Source organism: Sorex fumeus, unplaced genomic scaffold (assembly GCF_029834395.1).
Source record: "Sorex fumeus unplaced genomic scaffold, SorFum_2.1 ptg000028l, whole genome shotgun sequence".
NCBI classification, from domain to species: domain Eukaryota; kingdom Metazoa; phylum Chordata; class Mammalia; order Eulipotyphla; family Soricidae; genus Sorex; species Sorex fumeus.
In genome coordinates, this window is record NW_026606085.1 from 11,843,260 (window position 1) to 11,869,883 (window position 26,624).

Genomic DNA, 26,624 nt, shown 5'->3' on the forward strand with positions numbered 1-26,624 from the left:
ACAACCGCTGGACTAGAGCCATTACTGATTGGATTCCACGGGACATCAAAAGATCACGTGGACACCCACCTACAAGATGGTCAGACTTCTTCGTCAAGACCCTGAATGATCGGTTTGAGGCTCTGCATGTTCCTAGAACGAACAGATACCATTGAGCTACGCTAGCATGCAACCAGGATGAATGGAGACGTTACTGGCACCCGCTCGAGTAAATAGATGAATAATGGGGATTAAGTGAAGTATCATAAGTAGTACTGTGTTTGTATATGTATATATGCATATACATATATATATACACAAGGGTGTGTACATATATTTACATAATACACTACTTTGTCAGGCACAACATCTGTTTTTATCACTAGATTAACCTTGACTTTTTTTCTTTAAGCTTTTAGCTTTAACTATTCAGCATGAAAAGCCTGATTTAGAGGAACAGAAAACAAAATTATTGCAACATGAAGAAGACAAGAAAATACAGTTGGCCAAACTTGAGGAATCTCTTTTAGAGGTAAAAGCAAAAACTTACGTAGGCTCTTTTTCATGTTTTTTTCTTCTTAATGAATATAAGTAATGATTTATTTTTAAAGATTTATAGCATGTAGGGCATTTGCCTTGCACGCGGCTGACCTGGCCAACCCGCGTTCGATTCCTTCGCCCCTCTGGAGAGTCCGGCAAGCTACCAAGAGTATCTTGCCTGCATGACAAAGCTACCCATGACCTATTCAATATGCCAAAAGCAGTAACAACAAGTCTCACAATGGAGACATTACTGGTGCCCGCTCGAGCAAATCTATGAACAACGGGAGGACAGTACTACAGTGCTATAGTATCTTTAACAAGTTTTTGGTTTTGTCAAAGTTGTAACATATAATAACAGAATTCAAACAACGAAGTAGATATATTGTACTGTACCATCCTGTATAATCTTTAAGAAAAGTATAATATTTTTGCCTAATATTGTATAATACTTCATTATTTTTGTCTAATATTGTATAATGCTTCATTGTTTTATTAATATTTATTGTACATTTAGATATTTTTCTTTTTGGGTCAACCCAGAGATACTCAGGGCTTACTCCTGTCTCATGCACTCAGGAATTACTCTTGGTGGTATTCAGGGGACCATATGGGATGCTGGGAATCGAACCTAGGTCAGCTGTATGCAAGGCAAATGCCCTGCCCGCTATGCTATCACTCCAGCCCCCGTATGTTTAGATTTTCAAGAAGTATCCCAAATAAAACTGCCTTTGTAAATTTTATTTTATTGATAAATTAATATGTATGTAATGCTTGGACAACATATCATGTAGCTAGTTACTATTTGTTAATAAATAATAAATCTTAAAAGCACTTAAGCTGTATAAGCATAGTTTATCATCATTAATGTTGGCTTCCTACAATTTTGCCATTTATATATATTAATCGGATTCATTTTTTCTGCAGACACTTGCCACTTCTCAAGGAAATATTTTGGAAAATAAGGATTTGATTGAATCTTTGAATCAGACAAAAGCAAGCAGTGCAGTTATTCAGGATTCACTCAAGGAATCTTACAAGCTGCAGCTTTCCCTCGATCAAGTAACTATACTTCTTTGTGTTTTTATGTTGTTTTCTTCAACTTTTGTGTCAATATAATTAGAAAATTTAGAATCAGGACTTTAGAGAATGATTTGAATCATTTTTTTTAAATTATTTCAAAACCTCCCTCGTGCCCCCTCCCCTTGCTGGAGTCTGATTCTTACCATGGGGAGCCTGTGATGAGCTTGAGGTGTCACTTATAGGTGGAGGACTCAGGCTCTACTGGGCCTTCTCAGGACTGGCCTGAGCCTGAAGTACTAGAGGGGCAATCCTGTCCTGAGATTGAAAAGGAGTATATGAAAATGACTGTGAGGGGACGTCTGTGTCATTCGTAAGGTTTTTAGAAGTCATAGCAAGTTTAATGTACAATTAAAAGTCACCAATGATCCTTGCCATTGAAAACGTTTTTCCCCTCTCAATTCTGGACCTCAGGAGTGTGATGATCCAACTATAGTCTAATTAATGGCAAAAAGTCTTTTTACTTGATTGTAATGTAATTTAATGAAATTTCAATCCCTTAGAATATACTTTTCTTTATGGCTTACATTCTGGTGGCCAAGCTGCTGAATGTTCCTGAGAATTCCTAGTGCAGACTCCAGTTCTGTTGAAACTTTCCATATTGACCCAGAACGGGAACTGCTATGGAGCTGCTTAACATCTGTCACCCTCTTTTACTTCTACAGTTAAACTTGGCCAATGTCATGACACCAACCCCTGCCTGAAGGAATTTGAAGTCTCTGTGACTTTTATTCCCATCACTGATTCATAAAAATCACATGATTTTACCAATATTATATCTATGATTTGATCCCAGTCAACAATCTGAGCTCAGTAATCTTCTGGTTTACTTCATCTATCCCACCCCTGACTTCTGGTCTGACTTCTGGTCTGACTTCTGGTCCAAGTGGAAGGTTCAATAGACCCGATTCTGTCTTCACTGAGTCCCACAGTGCCTCATCTTCACTGCACTTCTGCTTGACACAGACCCCTTTGGCCCCTGCTCCTGTCATCTTTTTGCTGACTTCCTTCCCATAAGAGTCAAGTTTCACTTGTTACCCACTGCAAGGGGTACCAAGGAGTGCCTCCCCTTCTTGCATAAATGATTGGTCCTTGGTCCTTTTTGAAATGTAGAATCTCCTCCTTCATTCTCTTCTCACCACCATCTTGTCCTTCCCTCAGACTTGTCCTGATGAAAGTCCTTTTGGTCCTCATTAAAACCAATTCATGAAATACTTTTGGTTCCGTAATTTGATAGCTAGAGAAAGAAATATTTCAGACATCATGCCCTTACATTCATTTAAAAAAATCAGGTTCTGTTCTTTTAGACACAGTGTTAGGGCGCACCTCGTGTCTGCGTGTGGAATCGGAACTGTATGTAACACCCCCGGTATCTCTGGGGGCAGGGGAGCACAAGTTCTCAAGAGTTTTTCCTTCCCCCCCTTTTACCTTTCTCCCCAATACAGGAGCGTGATGCCTATCTCCCTCTGGCTGAGAGCGCCAGCAAGATGTACTTCATTATCTCGGACCTGTCCAAAATTAACAGCATGTACCGCTTTAGTCTGGCTGCATTTCTCCGACTTTTCCAGAGAGCTCTGCAAAACAAACAGGTAGGCTGTTTCTCTTTGGTGAGACTGAAAAGAGGTCATTTCACAGTGAGGATTTCCAGAGAGACCTGATCAGAATTACAGTTTACTAGATCCTGGAAATGCATTGAAATTACATTGAAAAGAAACTAGTTCTTTAATTTCATTTTGTGTTCTTAAACTTCCAGTGTGACTATCTTTTAATGGAAATGTGTCTGTGTTTGAATTAATAAGGAACAGATTAATAATTTTACCAAAAACCAGATGATTCAGGAAAATATAAAGATAAATTATTCAGGCAAGAGAGAGTACAGGGAATAAGGCAAAGACTTTCATATGGCCAGTCCCAGTTGATACCCAGTACCACATGTAGTCCCTTGAGCACTACCAAGAGAGACCTCTAAGAACAGAGTGAGGAGTAAACACTAAGCACTGCTGGGTGTGCCCTCTCCACCCTCCATCTTGCAAAAGATAAATTATTCACATAATCCGATTACCTCGGGAAAACAAAATTTAAAATGGAACGATATGTCCGATATGTCCGTGTTACTTGAGAGATTATGGATATTGTGCCAAGGTCCTGTGGGATGGATGCCGCAGTGTACACTCTGGCCAGTGGATGGACCATAGACTAAAGGCTCTGGACTATTTTAATGGAAAACAAACTATACTTTCAACAAAGTATTCATTTGTTGTGATTAACGTTGAAGGTAGGGGCTGGAGAGATAGTGCAGCGGGTAGGGCGTTTGCCTTGCACGCAGCTGACCCAGGTTCGATTCCCAGCATCCCATATGATCCCCCAAGCACTGCCAGGAGTGATTCCTGAATGCAGAGCCAGGAGTAACCCCATGCATCAAGGGTGTGATCCAGAAAGCAAAAAACAAAAAAACTGAAGGTAATAAGTATACATTTACACAATAATTTTGAAAAATTGTGACTATCTCATATTTTTGGGGGATTCTCCCTATCAGTGCTCAGTGTCTGAGGTCCCACTCTGAGGTCCCACTCTCCCCAGTATGGGCCCAGCTGTGTGGGCCGGACACTTCATGCTATGCTCTGGCTCTGCTCTTTGGACCTGGTAGTTCTGGGGTTACTAGGGCCATCCCTGGTTCTGGAGGGGCAGTATGGTGTCAGACCCTTTGCCCCAGCCCCATGCCACTACAGACGTGTCCTGTATGGAGGCTCCTACATGCATGTCACAGTGTGTGCTGTTGATGCAAAGTGTGACAGATCCAAGTTTCTGGCCTCCTATGGTTAGTATCCTGTTCTAAACAGGAATTCTTCATTCTTAAAGATCACAAATGAAATTCACCTCACGTGCATGAAAACACCATCTATTGTGAGAGAGAATACAGAATTTTAACACTGCAAGAGTGTTTTAAAATTCTGAAAGGCAAATCTTTTCACTCCGCATACAAAGTTCTGTTGCTTTAAAAAATACATTTTGTAAATACATAAATTTAAATGCAAAATCCACATAAAGGTTATCATTAATGTGCATATTATCATAGGACAGCAGTTCCTTCCTAAGGAGGTCCTGCATGATAAGCTTTTCTAAAGAACACAGAGTAATTGATGCTGTTAGTGTATTATGCTAGGTAGTCTGATCTCTTAATTCTTGTACCATAGTTTATAGAATCACTTTTAACATACAATTTTTAAATGCAAGTATAAAAAGAAATTTGAAATTACTGTATACATTCTAAGTAATTCTAGAAAAACTTAATAAAGACAGAGTATGTTCAAATTTTGTTGTATTAGTGTAAGTTTAGTATACTTATTTGTTTGTACCAATGAATTTAATTGATCCTGAATCATCTCTGAGTGTGGAAGAATGTTGAAAGCATTATTAAAGCACTACGGAGTACCTTTTAAATGTTCAGGCATTTTCTAATTTTGTAATAAAAAATTTAATTTATAGGATTCTGGAAGTACAGAACAGAGAATACAATCTCTTATCAACTCATTAAAACATATGGTATATGAATATATATGCCGCTGTCTATTTAAGGTAAGAAATGTCCCATTTTCTACATACTACATAAAACATTATCAGAACCCTGATTTAGTGTGGCACCATCATATTCTGTAACTTCTCACTAGAATGATACTGATGTTGGTATTCCTGATGCTTCCCTGGAATCCTGCTTGCTTCCAGTGAGAATCTCTTCCCTCAGACTGGGCTGCAGTCCGGTCACCCACAAGCTCCCAGGGCCTTTCTTGAGCAGAGTGTGTCCTGCCAGGGCCGGCCTACAGTTTCTTTGGCTGTTGTATGCATTTGGGTCGCCTTTGATGTTTGATTGTTGTATGCATTTGGGTGCTCTGAATCACCACTGGCTTTGACAGTGTGCCCGCAGCACTGCTTCTCTGAACTGTCAATCAGAAATCTCTCCGGATGTTGTCGGTTTCCACCCCTCCCCCGTTCCTATTTCCCCATTCCTGTTTCTAGTGCTAGAACGCAAACTCTCACCCCATCCTGACTTAGACCAGAAATTTGTCTTAGATTTATAAAGGAACTTGTAGTATTATAGAATAAGATATCATAGACATTTTTAACTATCAAGATGTTCACTTGAGATTTTAAGAAATCGATTTAGTTTTGTTTAAAAAAAATTGATCTGGAGGTACTGGTGTTTTGGTGTTTGTGCCAGGGAGGAGGTGGAGGTGGGGGGCACAGTGCTGCGGGGTTGAAATTTCCTTAAATGTTATCAGAATTTGCCTTGTAGAGGTTTTTTAACAGATGATACTTTATACAACAGAGTAATTAAGATAACCTCCTTTCTTGTATCCTTGTCAACCCTAGTGATCCCATGGTTTACAGCTGATATCTTATTCTTTGGTAGGGTTCAGACCAAGCAGCGCTTGGGGTGCCACCTGGGCTACATCTGATATAGCTTAGGGCTATCCAGTGCCAGGGAGTGAATGAAGGATCTGCGTGTGGTATGTTCCACATTATGTGAATCATCTCTGTATTAAAGCCACATATTTTGGGACAGAGATAGTACAGGAGTTAAAGCACTTGCCTTGCAGGCAGCCAACCCCTGTTCCATTTGTAGCATCACATATGGTACCCTGAACACTCCCAGACACCCCCCCCCCTTATCTCCACTGCATACACACGCACACACACACACACACACACACATTTGTTAGTGCTGGGAAGATCGCTTAAAAAGCTTGTGTACGTATTTTGCATGCTAGGGGCCTGGATTCAAACCAAACATGTTATAGGCCCTGGAGTACAGCTAGGAGTAATCTCTGAGCACTGGGCCAAGAGTAACCCCTGAGCACCTCGGCTGTGGCCCAGAAACTTGGAAAGGAAAATAGTTTTAAGGCTAAAGCCAACATTTTGCTTTCTGCTAGGAGAGAGAGGTTATGTAGCTTAACATATGTAGTACCAAACTGGAAGTTTTCATTTCCAATCTTAAGTAATACTATTCTATTGTAACAGTTAAAATAATTTTATATAAAAAGTTAGAATTCGGGGCTGGAACAATAGCACAGCGGGTAGGGTGTTTGTCTTGCACGCGGCCAACCCGGGTTCGATTCCCAGCCTCCCATATGGTCCCCTGAGCACTGCCAGGAGTAATTCCTGAGTGCAGAGCCAGGAGTAACCCCTGTGCATTGCCAGGTGTGACCCAAAAAGCCAAAAAAAAAAGTTAGAATTCTTTACACATGTTTTCAATTGATGATGTCTGTCTTGCAAAATTCAGGATCTTTTATGATTAATATTAAAACCTTTTCAGAATGAATTCTTCTTTCCAAGAAGTTATATAACTGGTGAATAAAAATTCAGGAAGCACATTAATTATAAAACAATGAGGTACATTTCTCAAGATATCACACTGCAACCTTGCTTGGGATGGAAACAATTTCATCTCTCGGCATTTGAGTTTGACTGTCAGCATCACAGTGCGCAGCTGCTGCCATGTCGGGGCCCTGGGAGCAGAGCGAGAGCCTGGGGTTGGGGACAGCAGGCTGAACACCCTCACCCAGGGCAGAAGCAGGCTGGGCGTGGCTGGTAAGCAGAACATTGAGACTTTGATAAATTCCACCAAGGGGAGAAAGAAAACCTTCTGGCAGCTTCACTTTCGATTGTCACCCTTGTCACTCTTTTCCAAGAGCTGGAACATGTTTATTTCGGCAACAGAAGTGTTTTAGACAACCTAAAGTATATTTGGTTTCCCCCAATTTTTGACTACAGTAAAACTATACAAAAGTTAGTCAATTTCCAAGCCAATATGTTTACATTTTAACTCTTCATCCCAGTTCATCTTTTGGAATAGACTCCCTATAAAGAAGTGTTTGGGGCTGGTTGTCTCCAATTCTATACATACTAGAGTTCCCTATAGGGAGAAGGGTTGGAAAGTGTGCGTTCTGATTGTTGCTACAAGAGTATTTAAAAGAGACCTCACATTTTACTTCAACTTAATCAAAATAATTTGTTTTCCCTTCTCTTCTCACATTAAATTAGGTTTGTTCTTAAATTTTCATTGTTCTCCATTATAAATGGTTGATATTCAGAGTTAAAAGGATTCATTGCTCTTCTGGGGCATCCAAGGAAGCTGCAGGAACAGAAGGTTGGGAAGCCCTGGACGATTCCAGGGACTTGATTCACATCCCAGGCATCCCTGGTCCCTTCTCTGTGGAGGGATGTAATGGGAGTGGCCCACTCCAACTCCATGCCCCCACTTAGGCCAGCGTGCTCGCTGGGACCACCAGGTGGAGGACAGGGGAGCCAGCCTGCCCACTGATGGAGTATTTGTCCCCTTTCTGCCAGCACTGTTCATTTTGGCTTCTAATTACCAATTCACTGACTGCAGTGAGAGTCATGGGGTCCCTGGGTCCTCTCTGCTGTCCATCGAACCAAGACACAACGGTCTTCTGCCATGGTTTACAGAAGGCTAAATGTAGCAAAACTGCTTGTGAAGCGCGTGTATATTAAAGAATGAACTACAGTATTCAGTGATTAACATATCAGACTAATACTGTTAATTTTGTCAGATTAAAGATGCTATCATAATCATTTCACATTCATGGTCCTTTTGCATAAATTCTTACAAGTAAATGGATTAGTTAACTTAGATGTACATTGACTATGTTCAGGAGAATATAAACAAACTCATTGACAGGTATTTTAAAGACCGCACTTTTCTATAAATGCAGGTTCAGAAAAATGAAGGTGACTGATCTGCTGTTTTTTTCAGGCTGATCAGCTGATGTTTGCACTGCATTTTGTTCGAGGCATGCATCCTGAACTTTTTCAAGAAAATGTAAGTAGAAGCAAAAGAGAGAAAAGTTAGAGCTCAGTAGATAATTTGATAATGGACAGGCTTATGATAAGATTAGAAGTTTATTTAGCCTAGAAATTCTATAAGGACCTCTTCATTTTTCACTGTTTGAAATTTAGTGTAAGACACTGACTTTTACTCTTACTGCTTGCTGGATAGGCAGGTATTCTTAAGGGGCAGCAAGGCAGGGTGAGAAATCTAATGCAGCACATTGCCTGGTTTTGTTTTCATTCAGATTCACTTAATCAGAGCTCCAGGAGAGTCAACCTTCATGGTGCCCTTGTCTAAGCAATGAAATTCAGAAACAGGAACGGTCAAACAGGCGCCAGCCCTGGCAAGTGTGAGACCCAGTTTGATCCTCAGGCATGCCTCCCTGAACCGGCCTGGTGTAGCCTTCAAGGATCCAGGCACCACTGGGTTTAGCCCTCTAGCCCTATTCCCTACCCCCTGGACCCGAGCCCCACTTAGCCAGGCCAGAACATGAGCCTTCAGACCCACCCAGCGGAGTGTCTTTGAGAGCCCCAGGGCTCCTGAGCACTCTTGGAGAGTCATCTCACCCCCCAACAAGTGAACTAATGTGGGTATACACACTAACACTGCTGCTTTCACTCACTGGCACGGGGTAGCAGGAGGGGCTAGAGGATGGGCAGGCCCAGAGCTGCCTCGGGGAGGGGCTCACTACCAGCTGTTCTGCTCATACTCTGTCCACCTTGAGCTTGGCCACTGAGCTAATTATCTCCAGTTTCTAATGTTTCAAAACTGTAAGTGGTATTTCTCAATTTTATCCTGTTATAAAACAGAGGGGTGCTGGAGAATGATAGTACAGCAGGTAGGGCACTTGCCTCGAATGAGGCTAACCCGGATTTCATCCCTGCACACATGTGCTCCTCTAAGCCTGCCAGGAGTGATCCCTGAGCACAGAGTCAGGAATTGTCCCTGAGCACAGCCAAGTGTAGCCCCAAAGCAAAAAAACAAAGTGAGAGAATCTAGTAGCCAAGGTGACATGAACTGAGTATTGTACCCACAGCTTGGACCTAGGAACTTTTCCTCTACTTAGTCTATTTAAACTACATTCTGGGTCAAGTTAAAATATGCATACCATTCTACAAGTCTGCCTCTGTTCTCTTTTTGTTTCTAATTCCATGTGCTCTAATACTATAGTTTTACCAGGAAACTATACTTATTAACCTGACTCCTTTTATTTGTACTGTTGACTTTCCTCCTCCTAGATTATTTTTCACCATGTTCTGTATGTTCCATTTCTGTAAACTTAATGTTCTCTACTCTTCCTTTCTGGAGTATAAATTAATCATTTGCAAAGGAGAACATTTCTTCTGACTCACAGTAGCAGTGATCATTCCTATTTTCTTGATCAGTGATTTTGATTTCAGTAGGAAGAGTGAGTGGTCATGAGGGGGTGGTGGAGTGAAGGCTAGAAGTGTTTGAGCAGTTTTTCCATATTGCTCTCAAACATTCATGTTTTTGATATATTTTGTAGCAGTATGTAACAACTAATATATCTTGTCCATTATTTTCTTGTTGTGGGAAACCAGAGATGAAGAGGCAGATTTTCTTGGTTATATTCGGTAGCACTTTATTAGTCTTTATTCTGTGGCTTAATTGAAAGGAATAATGTCAGTTCTCTCCCAATCTATTTAACTGCACTGTAAATAGAGTACTTTACTTTTTTTATTTCCAAGCATACACTTTAAAACCTTTTTGTATGTATTTACTTTTTTAGGGTTTGGGGCAACACCTGCCTATGTTCAGGACTTAGTCCTGCTTCTGTGCTGAGGGATCAAGCCTGGCAGGACCATGTGGGGTGCCTGGGTCTTACTGGGGTGGCTGCATTCTAGACAAGCGCCTTGCCCACTCTAATATCTTTCTGCCTCAAAACTTCTGTTTTAAAACTTTGTTGTACTTAAAAATAAAAAATTGACAGGTAATGACAAATGCTGATTGTACCTGACATTTAAAATTTTAGATGTTGTGACTCATCGAGCAAATCGATGAACAATGGGAGGACAGTAACAGACTCATAAAATACTTTTATTTTGATTAAAACGTTAAAATCTGGCATTTTAACATATAACAATCCTAGTCGGTTTTATAGTAATGAGTTACATTGGCACATGAATTAATTCTTACAGTGTTCTCCTAGAAGAGGAAATATTTGAGAGGAATTAACCCTCTCCCCATGCCCTTAAAAAATTTTGCTGGAAGCCATTTTATAAGGAAGTTAAGAACGTGTAACTGGTGACTATTATTTTTATATTTTGTGTTCTTTGTATTTTTTCCAATAGGAATGGGACACTTTTACAGGTGTGGTTGTTGGAGACATGTTGAGGAAAGCTGTAAGTTAAAATAATGAAATTGTTTCACTCATAGGGAAATTAGATTGAATATGTTTTACACTTCACTTTAACTTCAGGAAATATAATTTGCTTTAAAAAAGTTTTAAATTATTGTTTAAATTTCCCTTTCACTAGAGAAATACGTTGTTTTTGTTGTTCTACTATAAAATGTATCTAAATGAATTTTTTTCTCCAAAGGCCTATATTCCTTTGAAAGTAAGATATTGACATTAATTTTTTTTCTCACCTGTGTTGTTAGAACAGGTCTATAATCCTAACAAAATAAAATTTTGTTTTATAACTAAGGATTTTTTTTTCTCCAAGTTTGCAAATTACTTGTTACAGCTTCTGATAAGTTAAAATTTAGCTTGTTCTATTTGAACACGTCATAGATATTATTCTTTAAAGCGGCACCCTCAAGCTGCAATGCAGAACTTAGAGGATCTTAAATGCAAGATGTATTTTAAATAATATAATTTTTAATGTCAGTTTCTATTACATTTGAATTTTTCAGAAGTTTCATATAGATTAAACAAAAATAAATACAGAGTTTGTTTCGGTGGTTAACTATACCATATAAAATTTTACCCTAGAGAGCTGTAAGGTACAAAGAATAATACTAGAATGAGGGTTTTTTTTTAATTTAGAATTAGCTATTCAGTGTTAGTGGGTTTTGTGTAGTTTGCCAGACGTATCAGGGAGAATAATTGTTTTTATTCAAAGGACACTCAGCAAAGAATCCGTGATCAGCTTCCGTCTTGGATTGACTCGGAAAGGAGCTGGGCGGTGGCCACGTTAAAGGTTCGTTCAGTGATTCTGTCTCCAGCCTAGTCTGGCAGTGTCCCAGTGTCTGACAGCGGCCCAAAGCTGCTGAGTTCAGCGGAAATGCAGTTTAGCTAAATAACACAGTCATTGTATAATGGACAGTTTACATAAATTAGGAACAGTAGGCTTTAATGGCCAGTAAAACTAACAGACTCTTCCTAACCAAGCTACATTGTTTATTAAAAATAATTTAAATTAAAATATACCTAATTATTTTGTTTAGTTCTAACCTAATGAAATTTGGGCACTATATTTAGAAATAAATTTAGATATTTGGGTACACATCCTTAAGTACATCTGATTTGTGATAATATTACATGAAGATCTTATACTATAGATACAGATCTATCAGACACAAACATTATTTTCAATTAAAATTCTCCGTTGTAGAGATGTATATTTCTGATCTTGTAAACTGCTGTTAAAAAAAATTGGAATAGAGAATACTGTTTGAGATATAAGGAATGATACTTTAAAGAAAATCTCAAGAGATAATACTGTTTAATGTTAAATGCTCAGTAGAAATCGATAAGAAATTTGAAGCAGAAATTTATAACTAAAATTTTGAGCATATTGCAATAAAGAAGCACTGTGTTCACAAAAAGATACATGAGTGAATATTGTTTAGGAAAAGATGCTTTGCTAAGGACTTGATATTGATATAAAATCTGGGGCTTTTTTTCTGCGAGCGCGGGCAGGGTGGGGGGCACACACCCAACAACTCTGAGGGCTTTCTCCTGCCTCTGTGCTTCTGGGTCACTCCTGGTGGGAATTGAGGACCATATGGGGAAACGGGTTGAGCTCTGGTCAGCCACGTGTAAGATGCAAGACAAGCATCTTACTCTCAGTGATGTTGCTCTAACCTCAAATGTGGGCTATTTTTATTATGTAATTCACTTGTGGCAGTGATTTTAAATTTAAATTTGCACTTGGTTTTAATGAAAGCATCTTTTTTTCTCCATAAGGTGGAGATAGGTATAAGTATTTTATGTAAAGATTTTTTTTTAACTTATAGGTATTTGTTTAGTACAAAACATTTGTTTAGTACTACTTTGGAAATACTTTAATTTAATTCTGGTTTGGTTAAGACAACCAAATTCTTTATCACCTAGAAATGATTAGATAAAGAAACAAAAATAAGAAAACAGTAAGCATCTCTCAATAATTGGTCTTCATTTTTTGCATGCATGCATTTATGTTTGTAGCTCATTCTGTTTGTTTACTGTTTAGGTTGCTCTTCCCAGCCTTTATCAGACCCTGTGCTTTGAAGACGTGGCTCTGTGGCGAACTTACTATCATAATTCCATGTGTGAGCAAGAGTTTCCATCTATTCTTGCAAAGAAAGTTTCCTTATTTCAGCAGGTAAATTATCCAAATTAGTGTTTTTCAGCTTTTTTGAACCTGTAGACAGGTAACAATAGAAATCTTTTATAGACAACTTAAGGCAGAAATTAAAAAAAAATTATATACTATTTTGTTATTTATTTTTGGATATAACACTTTAAAATGAAGGTTTTTGTCTAGGCGTACCATCGATTAAGCAGCACTAACTTTTTCAGCAAACTGTCCAGAAATTTTCTGCTGAGTAGTGAACAGGTAGTTGGAACCTGTTGTTCTACTAGATACACAGATGTATTTGATATTGGTTCAGATGTCATTCAAATGCACTCTGCTTTAGGGTATCAAGTAAACACTGGAGTGGGAGGTGGGGGTTGGGTGAGTGGGAGGAGGTTCTGTGTTTGTCCAGGTATGAAGCCTTGACCAAGTGAGTGTGTGGGTAGTATATGTTCCACTAGTCTCTGAAGCAATAGAGAAAATGTTTTACAGAAAGAAATGAAAGTATAGATGAGTCTAGAGGGGGGCCTCATGTTTATCTGGCCTTTCCCCCACTTCTTGGGGGAAAAAAATCACTCATTGTTTCTCCCCCCCTCCCCCCCCCCCGCAACTTTAAAAAGTTAGTCATCTAGGAATAGCAGGTATGCATCATTAAGCATAAAATGGTGATTTGAAAATTTTAGTCAAGGTTTGGAGGTTCAAAATCCAAACCTTTATTTTTCTACTTGGCCCTTCATTAGATTCTAAAGACATGGCTAAGTTCAAGGCCATTACATGGTGTTTACTTGTGGTAGCTGGCTTAGTGACATAAATTTTAATAATATTTTGACTGTTTAAGATGTACCTATGTATCTTAAGCTTAAGCTTATTGTGGGGCAGTGGTTAGAGTTCACAGTATCTCGACCAACATTAATGAGCTTTGCATTGACTGCTGTGTGGAGCTCCATGAGAACTTTATTGTATCATTGGCAGGTTCTTGTGGTGCAGGCGCTCCGGCCAGACAGACTGCAGAGTGCCATGGCTCTGTTTGCATGTCGGACTCTGGGTAAGTGCTTGACCTGACCTGAATTGTGTTTGAGGTCACACCCAGCAATGCCCAGAAATGACTCCTGGCTCTGCACTGAGGAATCACTCCTAGTGGTGCTCGGAAGACCATACTTGATGCCGTGGATTGAATCTGGCTTGTCTACATGCACGGCAAGCATACCACCTGCTGAATTGTTTGCTTTTTAAGTTACATTTTATGCTGACCGTAGTCTTAAAAGATTATCAGTATTTTATTCTTCATTCTGCTTGCCATAGAATTGCCAAGACTCTTGCCTTTCCTGTGGTGGATTTTGGTCTGATCCCTGGCACTATATATGGTCTCATGAGGATTCCTGAGCCCAAAGCCAGGATAAGCCTCCCAACCCCCCAAAACAAATCACATTCACTTAATGCCATTAAGCAAAGAATTAATGGCATTAAGTGAAACTCTGTGATGTTTATGTTCAAATGATTTGAAAGTTTTAATACACTTCTGAAATAATACTGTTTCTAAGGGAAAAGTTAACATACCGGAGTATGGCTGGGTGACTCGTGTTTGTTCAAGTGGTTTAATTAATATGAAAATTTTAGGTTATTGGAGAATAATAAGCACTTACCTCTTTCTAATCAGTTTTAGAGATTTGATTTCAGATGTAATTTCTCAAGCATTGATATTGAAAGACTGAGTGTATAGAACAAAGAGTAACTTCTGTAAAGTTTTTTCAGAAGTAATTTTGAAGACTGGAGCTGTAGTACAGTAGGTCGGGTGCTTGCATTGCACACAGCCAACCCAAGTTTGATCCCAGCCACCCGATATGATCCTCTGAAGACCCCTGCCAGAAGTATTTCCTGAACACAGAGCCAGGAGTCATCCTGAGTGCACCAGATGTGGCCCCCAAACAAACAAATGAACAAAAGAAGTAATTTTGAGCCTCGCAGCTCTCCTAGCTTTACAGTTCTCTATTTCTCTTATTCTTGTTAGCATCCGAGGCTGTTTCTTGCTTCTATGGCTCAGTGTTTTTTTGATAACTGTATCTAAAAGAAGTTGAAGGACTTAATGAAATATATACTCAGGGCCAGGGGATAGCTCCGAAGACTGGAGCAACACGTCCTCTGCAGGTGGGTACCCTGGGTCAATCCCTGGCACCACATGGTTCCCCAGGCACCTGTGGGCGAGGCTCCTCTCCACCCCAGAAGAGTGTTTATTCTCTGTTGCTGCTGAACATATCAGCCACATAAAACAATATTCATTTCTTTTGTTGTTTTTTGAGCCATATCCATCGGTGCTCAGAGCTGACTTGCCTCAGTGCTCAGGCTTTACTCCTGGTGTTTCTCAGGGGTGCTTACGGGGGTGCTGGGGATTGAACCCAGGCCAGCCTTGTGTATCTGGTATCTTATACTGTCTCTCCAGTATAGTATCCATTTCTAATCTCAAGTTCTGAAGGGCAGATGTCAGGTGGATTTGCCTGTCTTCACCAGCCCGACTGTCGGGGGCCCAAATCAATTCTGGTTGGTAACCTGGGCTCAGTGTGGGGCTTCATGGAAATCCTATTTCCATTCTCCACCAGGTAATTATAAAATTCAAGTCCCGGTTTCTTTGCTATCTTGAAATGCTTCTCTGCTTTAATGTTTTATTTATTTTTTGTGTTTGGACCACGCAGGGCTAATGCCAGGATCCGGATCTGTGACAGGGCTGACTCCTGGCAGGGTTTGTGGGGGCCATTTGGGGTGCCAGGGATTCAGCTGGGGCTGGCAATGTGTAAGCCAAGTGCCTTCTGTGCTGTTTGACCCCTCCGGCCCCTGCTTCTCAAAGCCCCTAGTAATTGCCCCTGACTTTCAGATTTGTGATCCTTTGCCCAGGTTTAAAGCTGCAGAGACACTTCCTATCTCTGACCTCCCGTCTACATCATCTTTTTGCATCCCTCCTGCAACTTGTACTTCTGCTGAGGAAGATTTTCTGCTTTTAATGGCTCAGATGATTAAATTGACCTATGTGGATAATATAGCATGATCTTATTGTAAAGCCTATAAAGTTAGTTCCACCTGCAAAGTCCCTTTGCAGCACTTCCTAATTTTGTGTTTGAGTAACAAAGGGATAGGAACCATGAAAAGAGGGAGAGCTTTAGTGTTCTGTGTCTGGCCTTTTTCCTAGACTATATTATTCTGTTTCCGGAATATTGTCCCACTTCTTTGGTTAAGGTATATTGAATTATTGTTTGTTAATTTTCATTTTTTATTGATATTTATGATTCAGTTTTTTAGATTCATTTATTTTTGCATACCAGATTGCTCTCAGTCTGTTAAGGTTGTTGTGATAAATAAAGAAGGAATCTATTAAGCTTATCACATACAAGCTTGCTATTAATCTACTTCTTTATTAGCTCACTTAGGTACTGGGAAAGTATGGAAGTGATATTCTTTCCTTTATAATCTGAAAATTACTTTTTTTATTCATAGTCTTTTATCAAGGAAAGTAAAAACACTAAAATACACTAAAATTTTTCTTGAGGGGCTGGAGCGATAGCACAGTGGGTAGGGCATTTGCCTTGAACACTGTCAATCCTGGTTCGATTCCCAGCATCCCATATGGTCCCCTGAGCACCGCCAGGGGTGATTCCTGAGTGCAGAGCCAGGAGTCAGCCCTAAGCATTTCCGGGTGTGACTGAAAAAGCAAAAAAAAGAAGTAGGGAAAAATTTTCTTGACTTATTTTTATGGTTCTTTTTTTTTGGGGGGGGGGAGAAATTATATATTTTAAAAGATGTATTACCAGGTATAAGATCCTAGTGATTTATAAGTAGGTCTGTACTGTGGGACCATAATTCACAGTGCATTGGATATTTTTGACACTTGAACTTTATTAAGTATTTGGAATTATTCACACTGATAGTTCTGATGGTACCATAAAATAGAATTACTTAGGTTATTAAGATCAGTGGTTTTGTATAAGCACAGGTCACTTTAAATGCACTGCTGGGTGAGGGTGCCACCAGCTGTCAGCAGTAGCCAAAACCTTGGGGGACTTTATGGGAGTTTTGCACTTATTAACATGTTGCCTGTGTTTTCTTAAGATAATATAAATTGTGGGGGTTTTTTGGCCCTAAATGTTCCAATTCTCTGAAATATTGAAATGATGAATCTTCTATGGAATTTTAGCATTTGTAGCAATAATTGTATATATGCTAAGTTCTATTGAACTCGATCTCATTACTGTCACCATGAAATTTTCCGCCTATAATTTGGAAATGATATGGAGACTGGAGAGAGAGTATATGGGTCAAGGTGCTGGCTTAGCTTAATCCAACCCAGTTTGATACTCAGTCCTGGTCCTCCACACAGTGTCGAGAGTGACCCCTGAGCACAGAGCCAGGAGTCACCCTAAGCATGACCACAGGTGGGCCAGTGTTTCTCAAACAACAAAACAAAACATATGACAGTCTGCATTTTAAACTTGTAAAGACAATCTCTGTATTCTCATTTATTTCCCAAATAAAACATGTCTTACTCAGTAGTCATTTTATATATCTTTTGACATTTTCTCTAATAACATCTAGTTAGAGGTTTATGAGAAGATATTGAGAAAAAAGATAAGAACTTATTTCTGTTATTCCATCACTTTGAGATCATCACATTCACATTGTTTGTATGTCTTTTTCTCTCCTTGGAGGGAGTGTGAGGGGAGTGAGGTGCTCCCAGTGGTACTTGGGCAGTCATGTGGCGCCAAGGACCTAATCTCCTGGCACATGCAAGGCCCGTGGGCCAGCCCTCTGAACCGTAGCAGATGCTGTCTTATTTACAGGCTCATGAATGTGGATACTACCACATGGAATCCAGTCGTCTCTTTCGGTTAATTTACTGCTTAGCACATTACCTTTAACCTCACCGATTTGATAACTTGAATCCCACCATATGGCTGGCAGAAATTATTCACCCAGAATTTTCTTGGAAAAAACTTTAGGTGCCTGGATCCTAGCCCGAGAGGGGATGTAGCAGGGCTCCTAGCTTGAATGGGGATGCAGCGAGGCTCCTAGCTCGAATGGGGATGTAGCGAGGCATGCCTAGACCAAATGGGCACGTAGCGGGGCGCGTCTATCCGGGGTGGGGATGTAGTGGGCCCACCTAGCCCAAGAAGAGAAGTAGTGAAGTGTGTTCCCTTCCTGAGGGGGGAAGTAGCAGGGTGTGGGCCCTGCCTGAGTGGCACTGTGAGTCCTACCCTCAGCACGGCCTCACCCTGCAGAGCACAGTCACAGGTGCCAGGAGTGTGGAGCCGGAGCCCCCAGTGCGCCAGTGCAGCAGGATCAGAGGAAAGGGAAGGGGGCCCAGGTTGCCGTTCCTGGGTTCTCTGTCCTCCACCTGCTGACGCTCTGCACTCGCACCCAGAGCACTTTAGGTTGGACACTCTGGTCAGAGGCCGCATGCATCTTTAAGACTCTGACACAGTTTCTCATAAGCACTCAGTTGTTCTAAAATGTTTATTGAGCTGGTGAACAGATAAAGGGTTGTTTGAATGAACTGTGTGAAGGAACAAGAAGCTTAAGTGCTGGCAGGTGGGGGGGTTTGGGGGGCGAGGGTGGTGGGGGTCAGTTCTGTATTTGGGACAGAGCTGTGCGTGCAGCCAATGCAGTAGGGCTGGAGCATCTGCTCTGCTGACAGGGTGATGGGGTTCACGTGGGGCTTGCCCTGCCAGGTGCCGCTGGGGATGCAAATATGCGTGGCCAACACATGGCCAACACCTTAGAGCTTAGTAGACGGCTGTTACTAGGAAGTGGGAAGGAATTGTAGGCCCGCTGCCCTGCACCAGGTAGCTTCACTAGACTCTGATGGATGCGTGCAGCTTCAACGTCTTTCATACATTTCAGGACTGAAAGAGCTGTCCCCACCTCCTCTCAATCTCAAACGCTTGTACAAAGAGACTCTGGAAATTGAACCCATCTTGATCATCATTTCCCCGGGAGCTGATCCTTCCCAGGAACTTCAAGAACTTGCAAATGCTGAAAGGAGCGGGGAGTGTTACCACCAGGTTAGTATCGGCCAGCCCGCTGTGCTTGCTGCCCCCCAGAGTCGGTGCCTGGTCCCCATAGACTTGATAAAGTGAAACCGCTGAGAAGTACACTCTTGCCTCCAGGCATCCCACTGGGATCCCAGCTCAAGGGTCCTATAAGATGGGGGCAGAGGGTGCAGAATGCCAATCATAGGTGGAGATGGGAACTGAGAAAGGAACTGCGAGCTCAAACACTGGCTTCTCGAAGCTGGAAAAGCGAGGTAAGAACTTCTCTGAGAGCCACCACAAGTGCACTGCAGCACTGCCTTTTTGATCTCCAGAAGTCTGGGAAGGTAACAATTCATTGTTCTTTGTACACTAAACTGTGGCAATTTATTTTGGTTTGGTTTTGGTGCCTACACCTGGCGCTCCTTGGGCTACTCTTGGCTTGATGCCCCAGGGCCCCTGTGTGGCATCTAGAAGCAAACCCACGTTGGCCACATGAAGGGCAAATGGTCTGTCTCGGTCTCTGCACTGTCTCTCCACCTCCGTTGTGGTGGCAGCAACTAATGGAGCTGCTTACTCTTTGAAACTTTCACTTTTTAAACCTGTATTCTTTTACAAGCAGTAGTTACTGCAAAAACTGAAATGAAGGCAATTATATCATTTCAGGTAACATTTAATAAATACCATTTTCCCTAAGGTAAATTTGGAAGCTTTACTTTGTTTTGATGACCTTTTACAATTCAGTTTGCGCGCAAGTTTAAAATCTATTCACTTAGTCTATTTTTGACATGTGAATAAATAACCCAGTTACTTTCGAAAAATAATAGTAATGAAGACAGCAGATACATTATGGCAACAAAAATAGGAAATAAAGATTGTTTAATGAAAATAAACTAAAGGGGAGCAGGGGAAATATTATAGCAGGTAGCGGGCTTGCCTTGTGTGCAGCCAATCCGGGTTCGATCCCCAGGACAGGTGAATTCCTGAATGGAGAGTCAGGAGTATCTGTGAACATAAGGGTGTGACCCCCTCCCACACACACAGACCCACACACAAAGAAGCTAAAGAGAACAAAATAGCAGAGTTAGGCTCAGATGTAGATGTTTGCATTGTCTGACTATAGAGAGCCTCATTCAGTCTTAGTTACAATTTTTGAGTATTTTCACTAGGGTAGCAGTTAATTCTCAATGGGGTAAGTTCAAGGGGGAGCTCTTTACTATAGGTTGTGTTCATTGGCAGTGGATTTGGCAGATAAAATCATTTATATTCACTTTGACTACTCAAACCTGTGTGATTTGTGGTCTAAGCTTGCAAAATTGTTTACTAGAGTAAATCCTTTAAATATAGATGTGTTCATATTCTCATTTAAAACTTTTGTTGCTATGCTTAGTATAAATACTAAGGATGATAATTTTATTCTTAAGGGTATTTTTATTCTTACATTTTAATTTAGAAACTGGTGTTTTGAGGACAGATGAATGAGTTTAATCATCTTTTTGACATTTTCCTGTTATGCTTTTTGTGTAAATATATTTAAATAGTAAATGTTTTCAAATTGCATGAAGTTTATGTTGTTTCACAATTTTATATGATCTGCGAAAACTCCAAATTGCCTATTTTTAGCTGTAGTTTCAATATAACTTATCCATTTGTTCTAATTCTATTTATGCTTTCTCTTTTTTTGCAAGGAAAAGTAATGTGGGTATTGAAACAGGACCACCAGTATATATTTTATCTTTCCTATTTGCCTGTTTACTTAATTCCAGCTTAGACCTTGAAAATTAAAAAGTAAAATCAATACTATTGATTTATTTAGTACCTACTTTGTTTCATGCTTTAGTATGCATTTAGTTAAATATGCTTCCTTCTTGCAAAGATTTTATAGTCTAATTGAAAAACAAAATCAGTACTTCTAAATGTCAGCTAAAAATAATGAAATACAATCTTGTGTTTATTATGAAAAGGTAATTACTGGATCTGAAGTAATCTGAGTACTCTTCAAATGTTTTGATCATATATACCCAGTGAAAAATACGGGAGTTGGAAGTCAGGACTCCCAGCCCATGTTTATTGATGAAATGACATGTATGTGTGTGTGTGTGTGTGTGTGTGTGTGTGTGTGTGTGTGTACAGATACAGCTACACTGATATTGAAGTTTTACATGAATCATCCTTAAACACATTTGGAAGGGAGAGGGTGTAGCCCAGTGCTAGAACACTTGTCTTCTACCCTTGGCCCAGAGTTTGCTCCCTGGCATTACAAAAAATAAAAGGAAGAAAATAAGCTTCACATACAATTTAGACTTGATATAGTAGGTGCCCTTCATGAGTTCTTGACTAACGGTTTTATACAACTTAAGTTTGATATGACCACTTAGTCTGAGTGAGGCAGGACATAAAATATAAAAATCTTGTGGAGGTCTGCAGTGATTCCCAGCGAAAGGAACATTCAGATAATACAGAGATCTTACATTCTCATTGTATTTATTGTCTTGGATTTTTCCTGCTTATGCTTGTGTATTTAATGCTCAGCATTTTTCTGCTTTATAAAATGGCCTTTCCATTACATAAGTACAGATGGGTTACAGGGACCAGGAAAAGTTGGAACAGTGAGGATTTAGGATTCTCAAATCTTCTCTCCTATCTTTGTTTGGGGACCATACCAGGCAGGGCTTACTCCCGGCTCTGCACTCAGAGATCATTGCAGGGGGGGGCTCAGGGAGACCACCTGGAGTGCTGGGGATCGAACCTGAGTCAGCTGCATGCAAGGCAAGCACCCTACCCACTGTACTATCTCAGGCCCCTCTTCTCCTGACTCTCCTCTTTATTGCTCCTCCCTCCTTCTCTCCCTGTCCCCCTTTCAAGCACTCAAGGTACAAAGCCTGCACATATGAACAGAAGACTCTTGAATTTACCAGCAGTATTGGGAAATGCTACAGTGAGGGCTACACAGACCACTAGCTTAAGAGCCAAATATGTACATTAGAGAGATTAATGAGAAGTACATTTCAGGAAAATGGAAAGGTTAAGTTGCTCAAATAGTTCAATAAGACTTTAGTCATTAAAAAAAATAATAAAAGTTTTAAAGACCCATATTTGAGAGGGGAAGAATTGCAGAGAATAGTAGGAAAAACATAATACTATTCAATAATTCTCTATAATGTTGTTGAACTTCTAAACCTGTAATAATAAATGCTAATAATTGGAAAATATTAAATCTATTCTTATTGGAAGGACAAAATCAAGACCACTACTGGAGATTATTAGTCCGTAATAATTCTTATTAAAAACCTAGATCTCTAATTACAGCCATTGAGTTTGTTCAGGGTAATTCATATCTCTTTTGTAGCAGAATATTTTCAGATCTGATTTTTTGGTTTTGGTTTTTGATTTTGCAGGTTGCAATGGGTCAAGGTCAAGCTGATTTGGCAATTCAGATGTTAAAGGAATGTGCCAACAGTGGAGACTGGCTCTGCCTGAAGAACTTACATCTTGTGGTATCTTGGCTGCCAGTTCTGGAAAAGGTAAAGTTAGAGAAATGTAGTGCAAATAATATTTAATAATTTAGTAATCTGTAAAGAAGTAATATGTAGTATAACTGTAGTAGCACTACATTAGTATGAAATTTAAAAATCATACATTAATGTTTATGATGTTTTATATATTTTCTTAGAATGTACACATGTACCAAACAAAGTAGCTTAATAGAAAGTCTAAAAATTACTGCATTTTCAGTGTTTAAGAGAAGACAACCTATTAATCCAATTTCAGGGAAGCTTAGAGAATCATCAGAAGAAAAATGGGGAAATGCTTACAAAAACTATAGAAGACTTTCATCTTCTCTTTATGTCCTTATTTGGTTAAATTTATGGGGAGAGGAGATGGAGAGAAGTCTGAGGGAATGGTCAAATTATTAGGTGCTAGGGAATTAAATGTAAACTGAAGCAGTCATTTTCTTCGTTTTTATATTTCTTTTCATTTTAAAAGCAATCATTTCATTTGACAAAAGTGCTCCCAAAAGAAAAATAACCATAAGTCCGAACAAATTGCTCAGCCATTTTTAAGTGCGGGCTGGATCTAAGTCTGGGGATTTTGGAAGAATGATGAATGGCCTTGGGTGGCCAGAGCAGACGCTGACGACTGTGCTTCGCAGGCTCACTGTGATTCAGCAAAGGGGAAGCATGAGTAGAGGGAGAAAAATGACGTAACCCCCTGCAGCAAGACACTGCACGTAGAGTGGGCCCGCATTCTGGCTGAACAGTGCAGCAATTCTGGAAGGGGAAGGCAAGGGGACATAGGAGATGGAGCCGGGGACTCAGGGAGCTGTGTTCAGCAGATGCCCTGAGAAATATATAAAGAGGCTTGGAATTTTGATCTTAGAGCTTAGAGCACCGAAGGAACTCCTTAGCATGTGAGTGCATTGCTAATTGATGTACAAATAGTAATATTTAGAATAAAACCAGAGTGGATTGAGGGAGGCCGTTCATTTGTGATGTGTGAAAATCTGTGCAGTCCAAGTAAAGGGTTGCTTGTCACATCTTACACAAAAGAGGAGTCCAGAAAATCCCTGAGTAATGAATTAATGGGCTCTGGTGATTCCTTCCATGTAATTGTGAGTTTGCATCTAAGGTTTATATGAATATTCATGAATTCTGTTATTGTTGCAGTTTTCTGTAAGTGAATTATAAAACTATGATATTCAAGTCTACTGAATCCTGTGGTTTGGGGGCTTTATGGGAGTTCACATCACATGGTACTCAGAGGCTACTCCCATGTCCATGGTGCTGTGTGGGGTCAGGGGACTTGCAGCACTAGTGGTGGGCCCCAGGCCTCTGGCAAACAAATTGTGCACACTGGCTATTGAGGCAACTCCACAGCCTGAATTTTAAGTTTCAAAATATAAAGAAGATCTGGAAATTCTTGAACCCTGCTTCCTGTTACAAAGAGAAAATTATTAGCTGTTAAACTATGTAAAATATATTTATTGAGAGCAAATCTTAATTAGATCTTACCAAAGCATAGAGAGAGATTAGATTATAGAAGTTAAAACATCTTTTAAAGTTTTACTTTGGGACATCTGGATGAATTGTTTAGATACAAATTTATAAATTTCTTTTAATACAGTTGTACGTGGGCCAGAGCGATAGCACAGCAGTAGGGCATTTGCCTTGCATGCGGCTGGCCCAGCCAACCTGGGTTCGATTCCTCCGCCCCTCTCAGAGAGCCCAGCAAGTTACCCAGAGTATTTCGCCCATACGGCAAAGCCTGGCAAGCTACCCATGATGTATTCATATGCCAAACACAGTAACAAGAAGTCTCACAATGGAGACGTTACTGGGTCCGCTCGAGCAAATTGATGAACAACGGGAGGACAGGACAGGACAGGACAGGACAGGACAAGACAGGACAGTTGAACGTGTGTCTTTTTCTTTTTCCTTTATGGTTCACACCCAGTTACACACAGGGATTACTCCTGCTTTACGCTCAGGAATTACTCCTGGTGGTTCTCGGGAGAGCATATGGGATGCTGGGAATCAAACCTGGGTTGGCCATGTGCAAGGCAAACACCCTACCAGCTGTACTATCACTCCAGCCCTGTGTATGTGTTTCTTAATGAACTTAGAAAGATCTGCTAACTTAAGGCACAATTTTATATAGTTTACATTTCAAATTGAATTTAAATTCATTTTGTAATTTAAAGCTTTAAGCAAAAATGTCTTTATGACCAATTGTTCAACCAGCTTTTGCTTATTTTACCTTTATATTTATTTTACTGTTATTAATACTGAATATTTATGGTAGGTATAGATTTTATTAAGATAAATTTTTACTTTTTTTTAATGCTGTTGTTTTTGAACTATTAAATTGCTTATTCATTTAGGCTGCAAACATTTGCTGAGTACACAAATAAGCCAGCTGTCTTTTGTGCTGATTACATACACAATTGCAGCTGCTACCCTGGAAGTTATATGGAAGACACAGACTGCTGATGGCCAGACAGTAGCGTGCTCCTGTAGATCAGTGAAATGCCATCAGTGTTGGGTCTACTTCCTATGGGGGATGATGGTAGTGGAGAGTCCAGGAAAATATTCCCCGAAGACATGTTGTTTAAATTGGGTTTTGATAGATGGATAAGAGAAAAAGGTATAAAGGGTATGGTGAGTGAAGTCAAAGAAAAGGATGAGTAAGAGATGAAAGCAGACATTGTAAGAGGATGAATTTGATGCAAAGTTTTGAATTTTGATTTTAGGCAATAGGATATCTAAAATTGGCAGAAAGAAAATTATATCATCACTTAACTCTTAGAAGTGTGAACTGAAGATTGAGAAGCAGAAGACCAGTCAGTTTAGTTTAGCATTGACAGCGAGTGTTTGATGCTGGGCTTTGAGCTAGTCATTATAACCCTTGCTTAGAGATGATGCAAGTCCTAGATCCTAATGTCACATGGTAAATAAATGACAGAACTGGCTCAAGGTCCAATGACTCAGACACAGTAACAACAAAGTCTCCAATGGAGACGTTACTGGGCCTGCTCGAGCAAACTAAACTAGCAATAGAAAAAATGGGAAATATAATCAGAGCTTATCAGAATTTCATGGAAAGAGTTTTAGTAAAAAACCTGATTAAAATTGATTGTATATTGAAGTTGATTTTCATTATTTTTATATAAAAGGAATTGAACACCCTTCAACCTAAAGATACTTTTCGTCTTTGGCTTACTGCGGAAGTCCACCCAAATTTTACTCCTATTTTATTACAGACCAGTTTGAAGATAACATATGAGGTAAGACGGGGTTACAAATTGAGTCACTGGCTGTATGAGTGCAGTGATGTCTACTGTTCTAGAAACCATCTCACATACAGAAGCCCACAAAGACTTTTCTTTGCAGTTAGATGAGCTGTAATCATTATAAGTGGTAGTATATTTGTGATGATTTTTAGTTCTACTTAATAATGTAATTATTGTAAAAGACGCATACCATGCAATGTACCATCTTAGCTCTCCGGAGTATAGTGTGGACATGTCAGCAGTCTTTCCCTCGGTCAGATTGCTCCTGCCCCCATGATTGTGTTAGAAACAATGATTTAATATCAGTATAATCTCACTCATGTTACAGTATATTCTTAGGTATTTGAATCTTGTTTATTTGGCAAATTGTTTTGGGTTTGTAAACAAGAACTGTTTACTAGAAGAAGTTTAAAACCAGTTTTATAATTGTATGTTTTGAACTAAATTTTATAACTCAAACTTGATAATGATAAAATGCTTTAATAAAATATGTTCTCAAACATACTAAGTATAATGTTTTTGTAAAAGTTTAAACAATATGATGTCTGGTTTTCTTTTAAGTCACCCCCAGGTTTAAAAAAGAATTTAATGCGAACTTATGAATCCTGGACACCTGAGCAGATAAACAAGAAAGAGAACATCCAGCGAGCTCACGCTCTCTTCAGCTTTGCATGGTTTCATGCTGCTTGTCAAGAAAGAAGAAATTATATTCCACAGGTGAGCACGAACGTGCTGTGGTCAGTTCTAAGCTCTCCACTCTCAGACATTATTCTCACAGTTCCATGTGGATAGCAGGCTGTTCCCCATCGGTCCATGATCACATGCAGTCTTTCTGTATGTATCTCTGCCTGAGC

The 26,624-nt window shown here is 39.9% G+C and overlaps 1 protein-coding gene across 1 annotated transcript in view; it reads left to right on the forward strand.

The window, feature by feature from the left end:
* Positions 1–26,624, forward strand: part of DYNC2H1 (dynein cytoplasmic 2 heavy chain 1) — a 157,184-nt gene that overhangs the window by 103,816 nt on the left and 26,744 nt on the right. Inside the window, exons 68-80 of the mRNA XM_056114949.1 lie at positions 392–511; positions 1,447–1,581; positions 3,045–3,188; positions 5,086–5,175; positions 8,372–8,437; positions 10,759–10,809; positions 11,533–11,610; positions 12,865–12,996; positions 13,942–14,014; positions 18,853–19,013; positions 22,379–22,504; positions 25,654–25,764; positions 26,332–26,487. Coding sequence (XP_055970924.1) covers positions 392–511; positions 1,447–1,581; positions 3,045–3,188; positions 5,086–5,175; positions 8,372–8,437; positions 10,759–10,809; positions 11,533–11,610; positions 12,865–12,996; positions 13,942–14,014; positions 18,853–19,013; positions 22,379–22,504; positions 25,654–25,764; positions 26,332–26,487 — 1,443 coding nt within the window. The remainder of the gene's footprint in view (positions 1–391; positions 512–1,446; positions 1,582–3,044; positions 3,189–5,085; positions 5,176–8,371; positions 8,438–10,758; positions 10,810–11,532; positions 11,611–12,864; positions 12,997–13,941; positions 14,015–18,852; positions 19,014–22,378; positions 22,505–25,653; positions 25,765–26,331; positions 26,488–26,624) is intronic.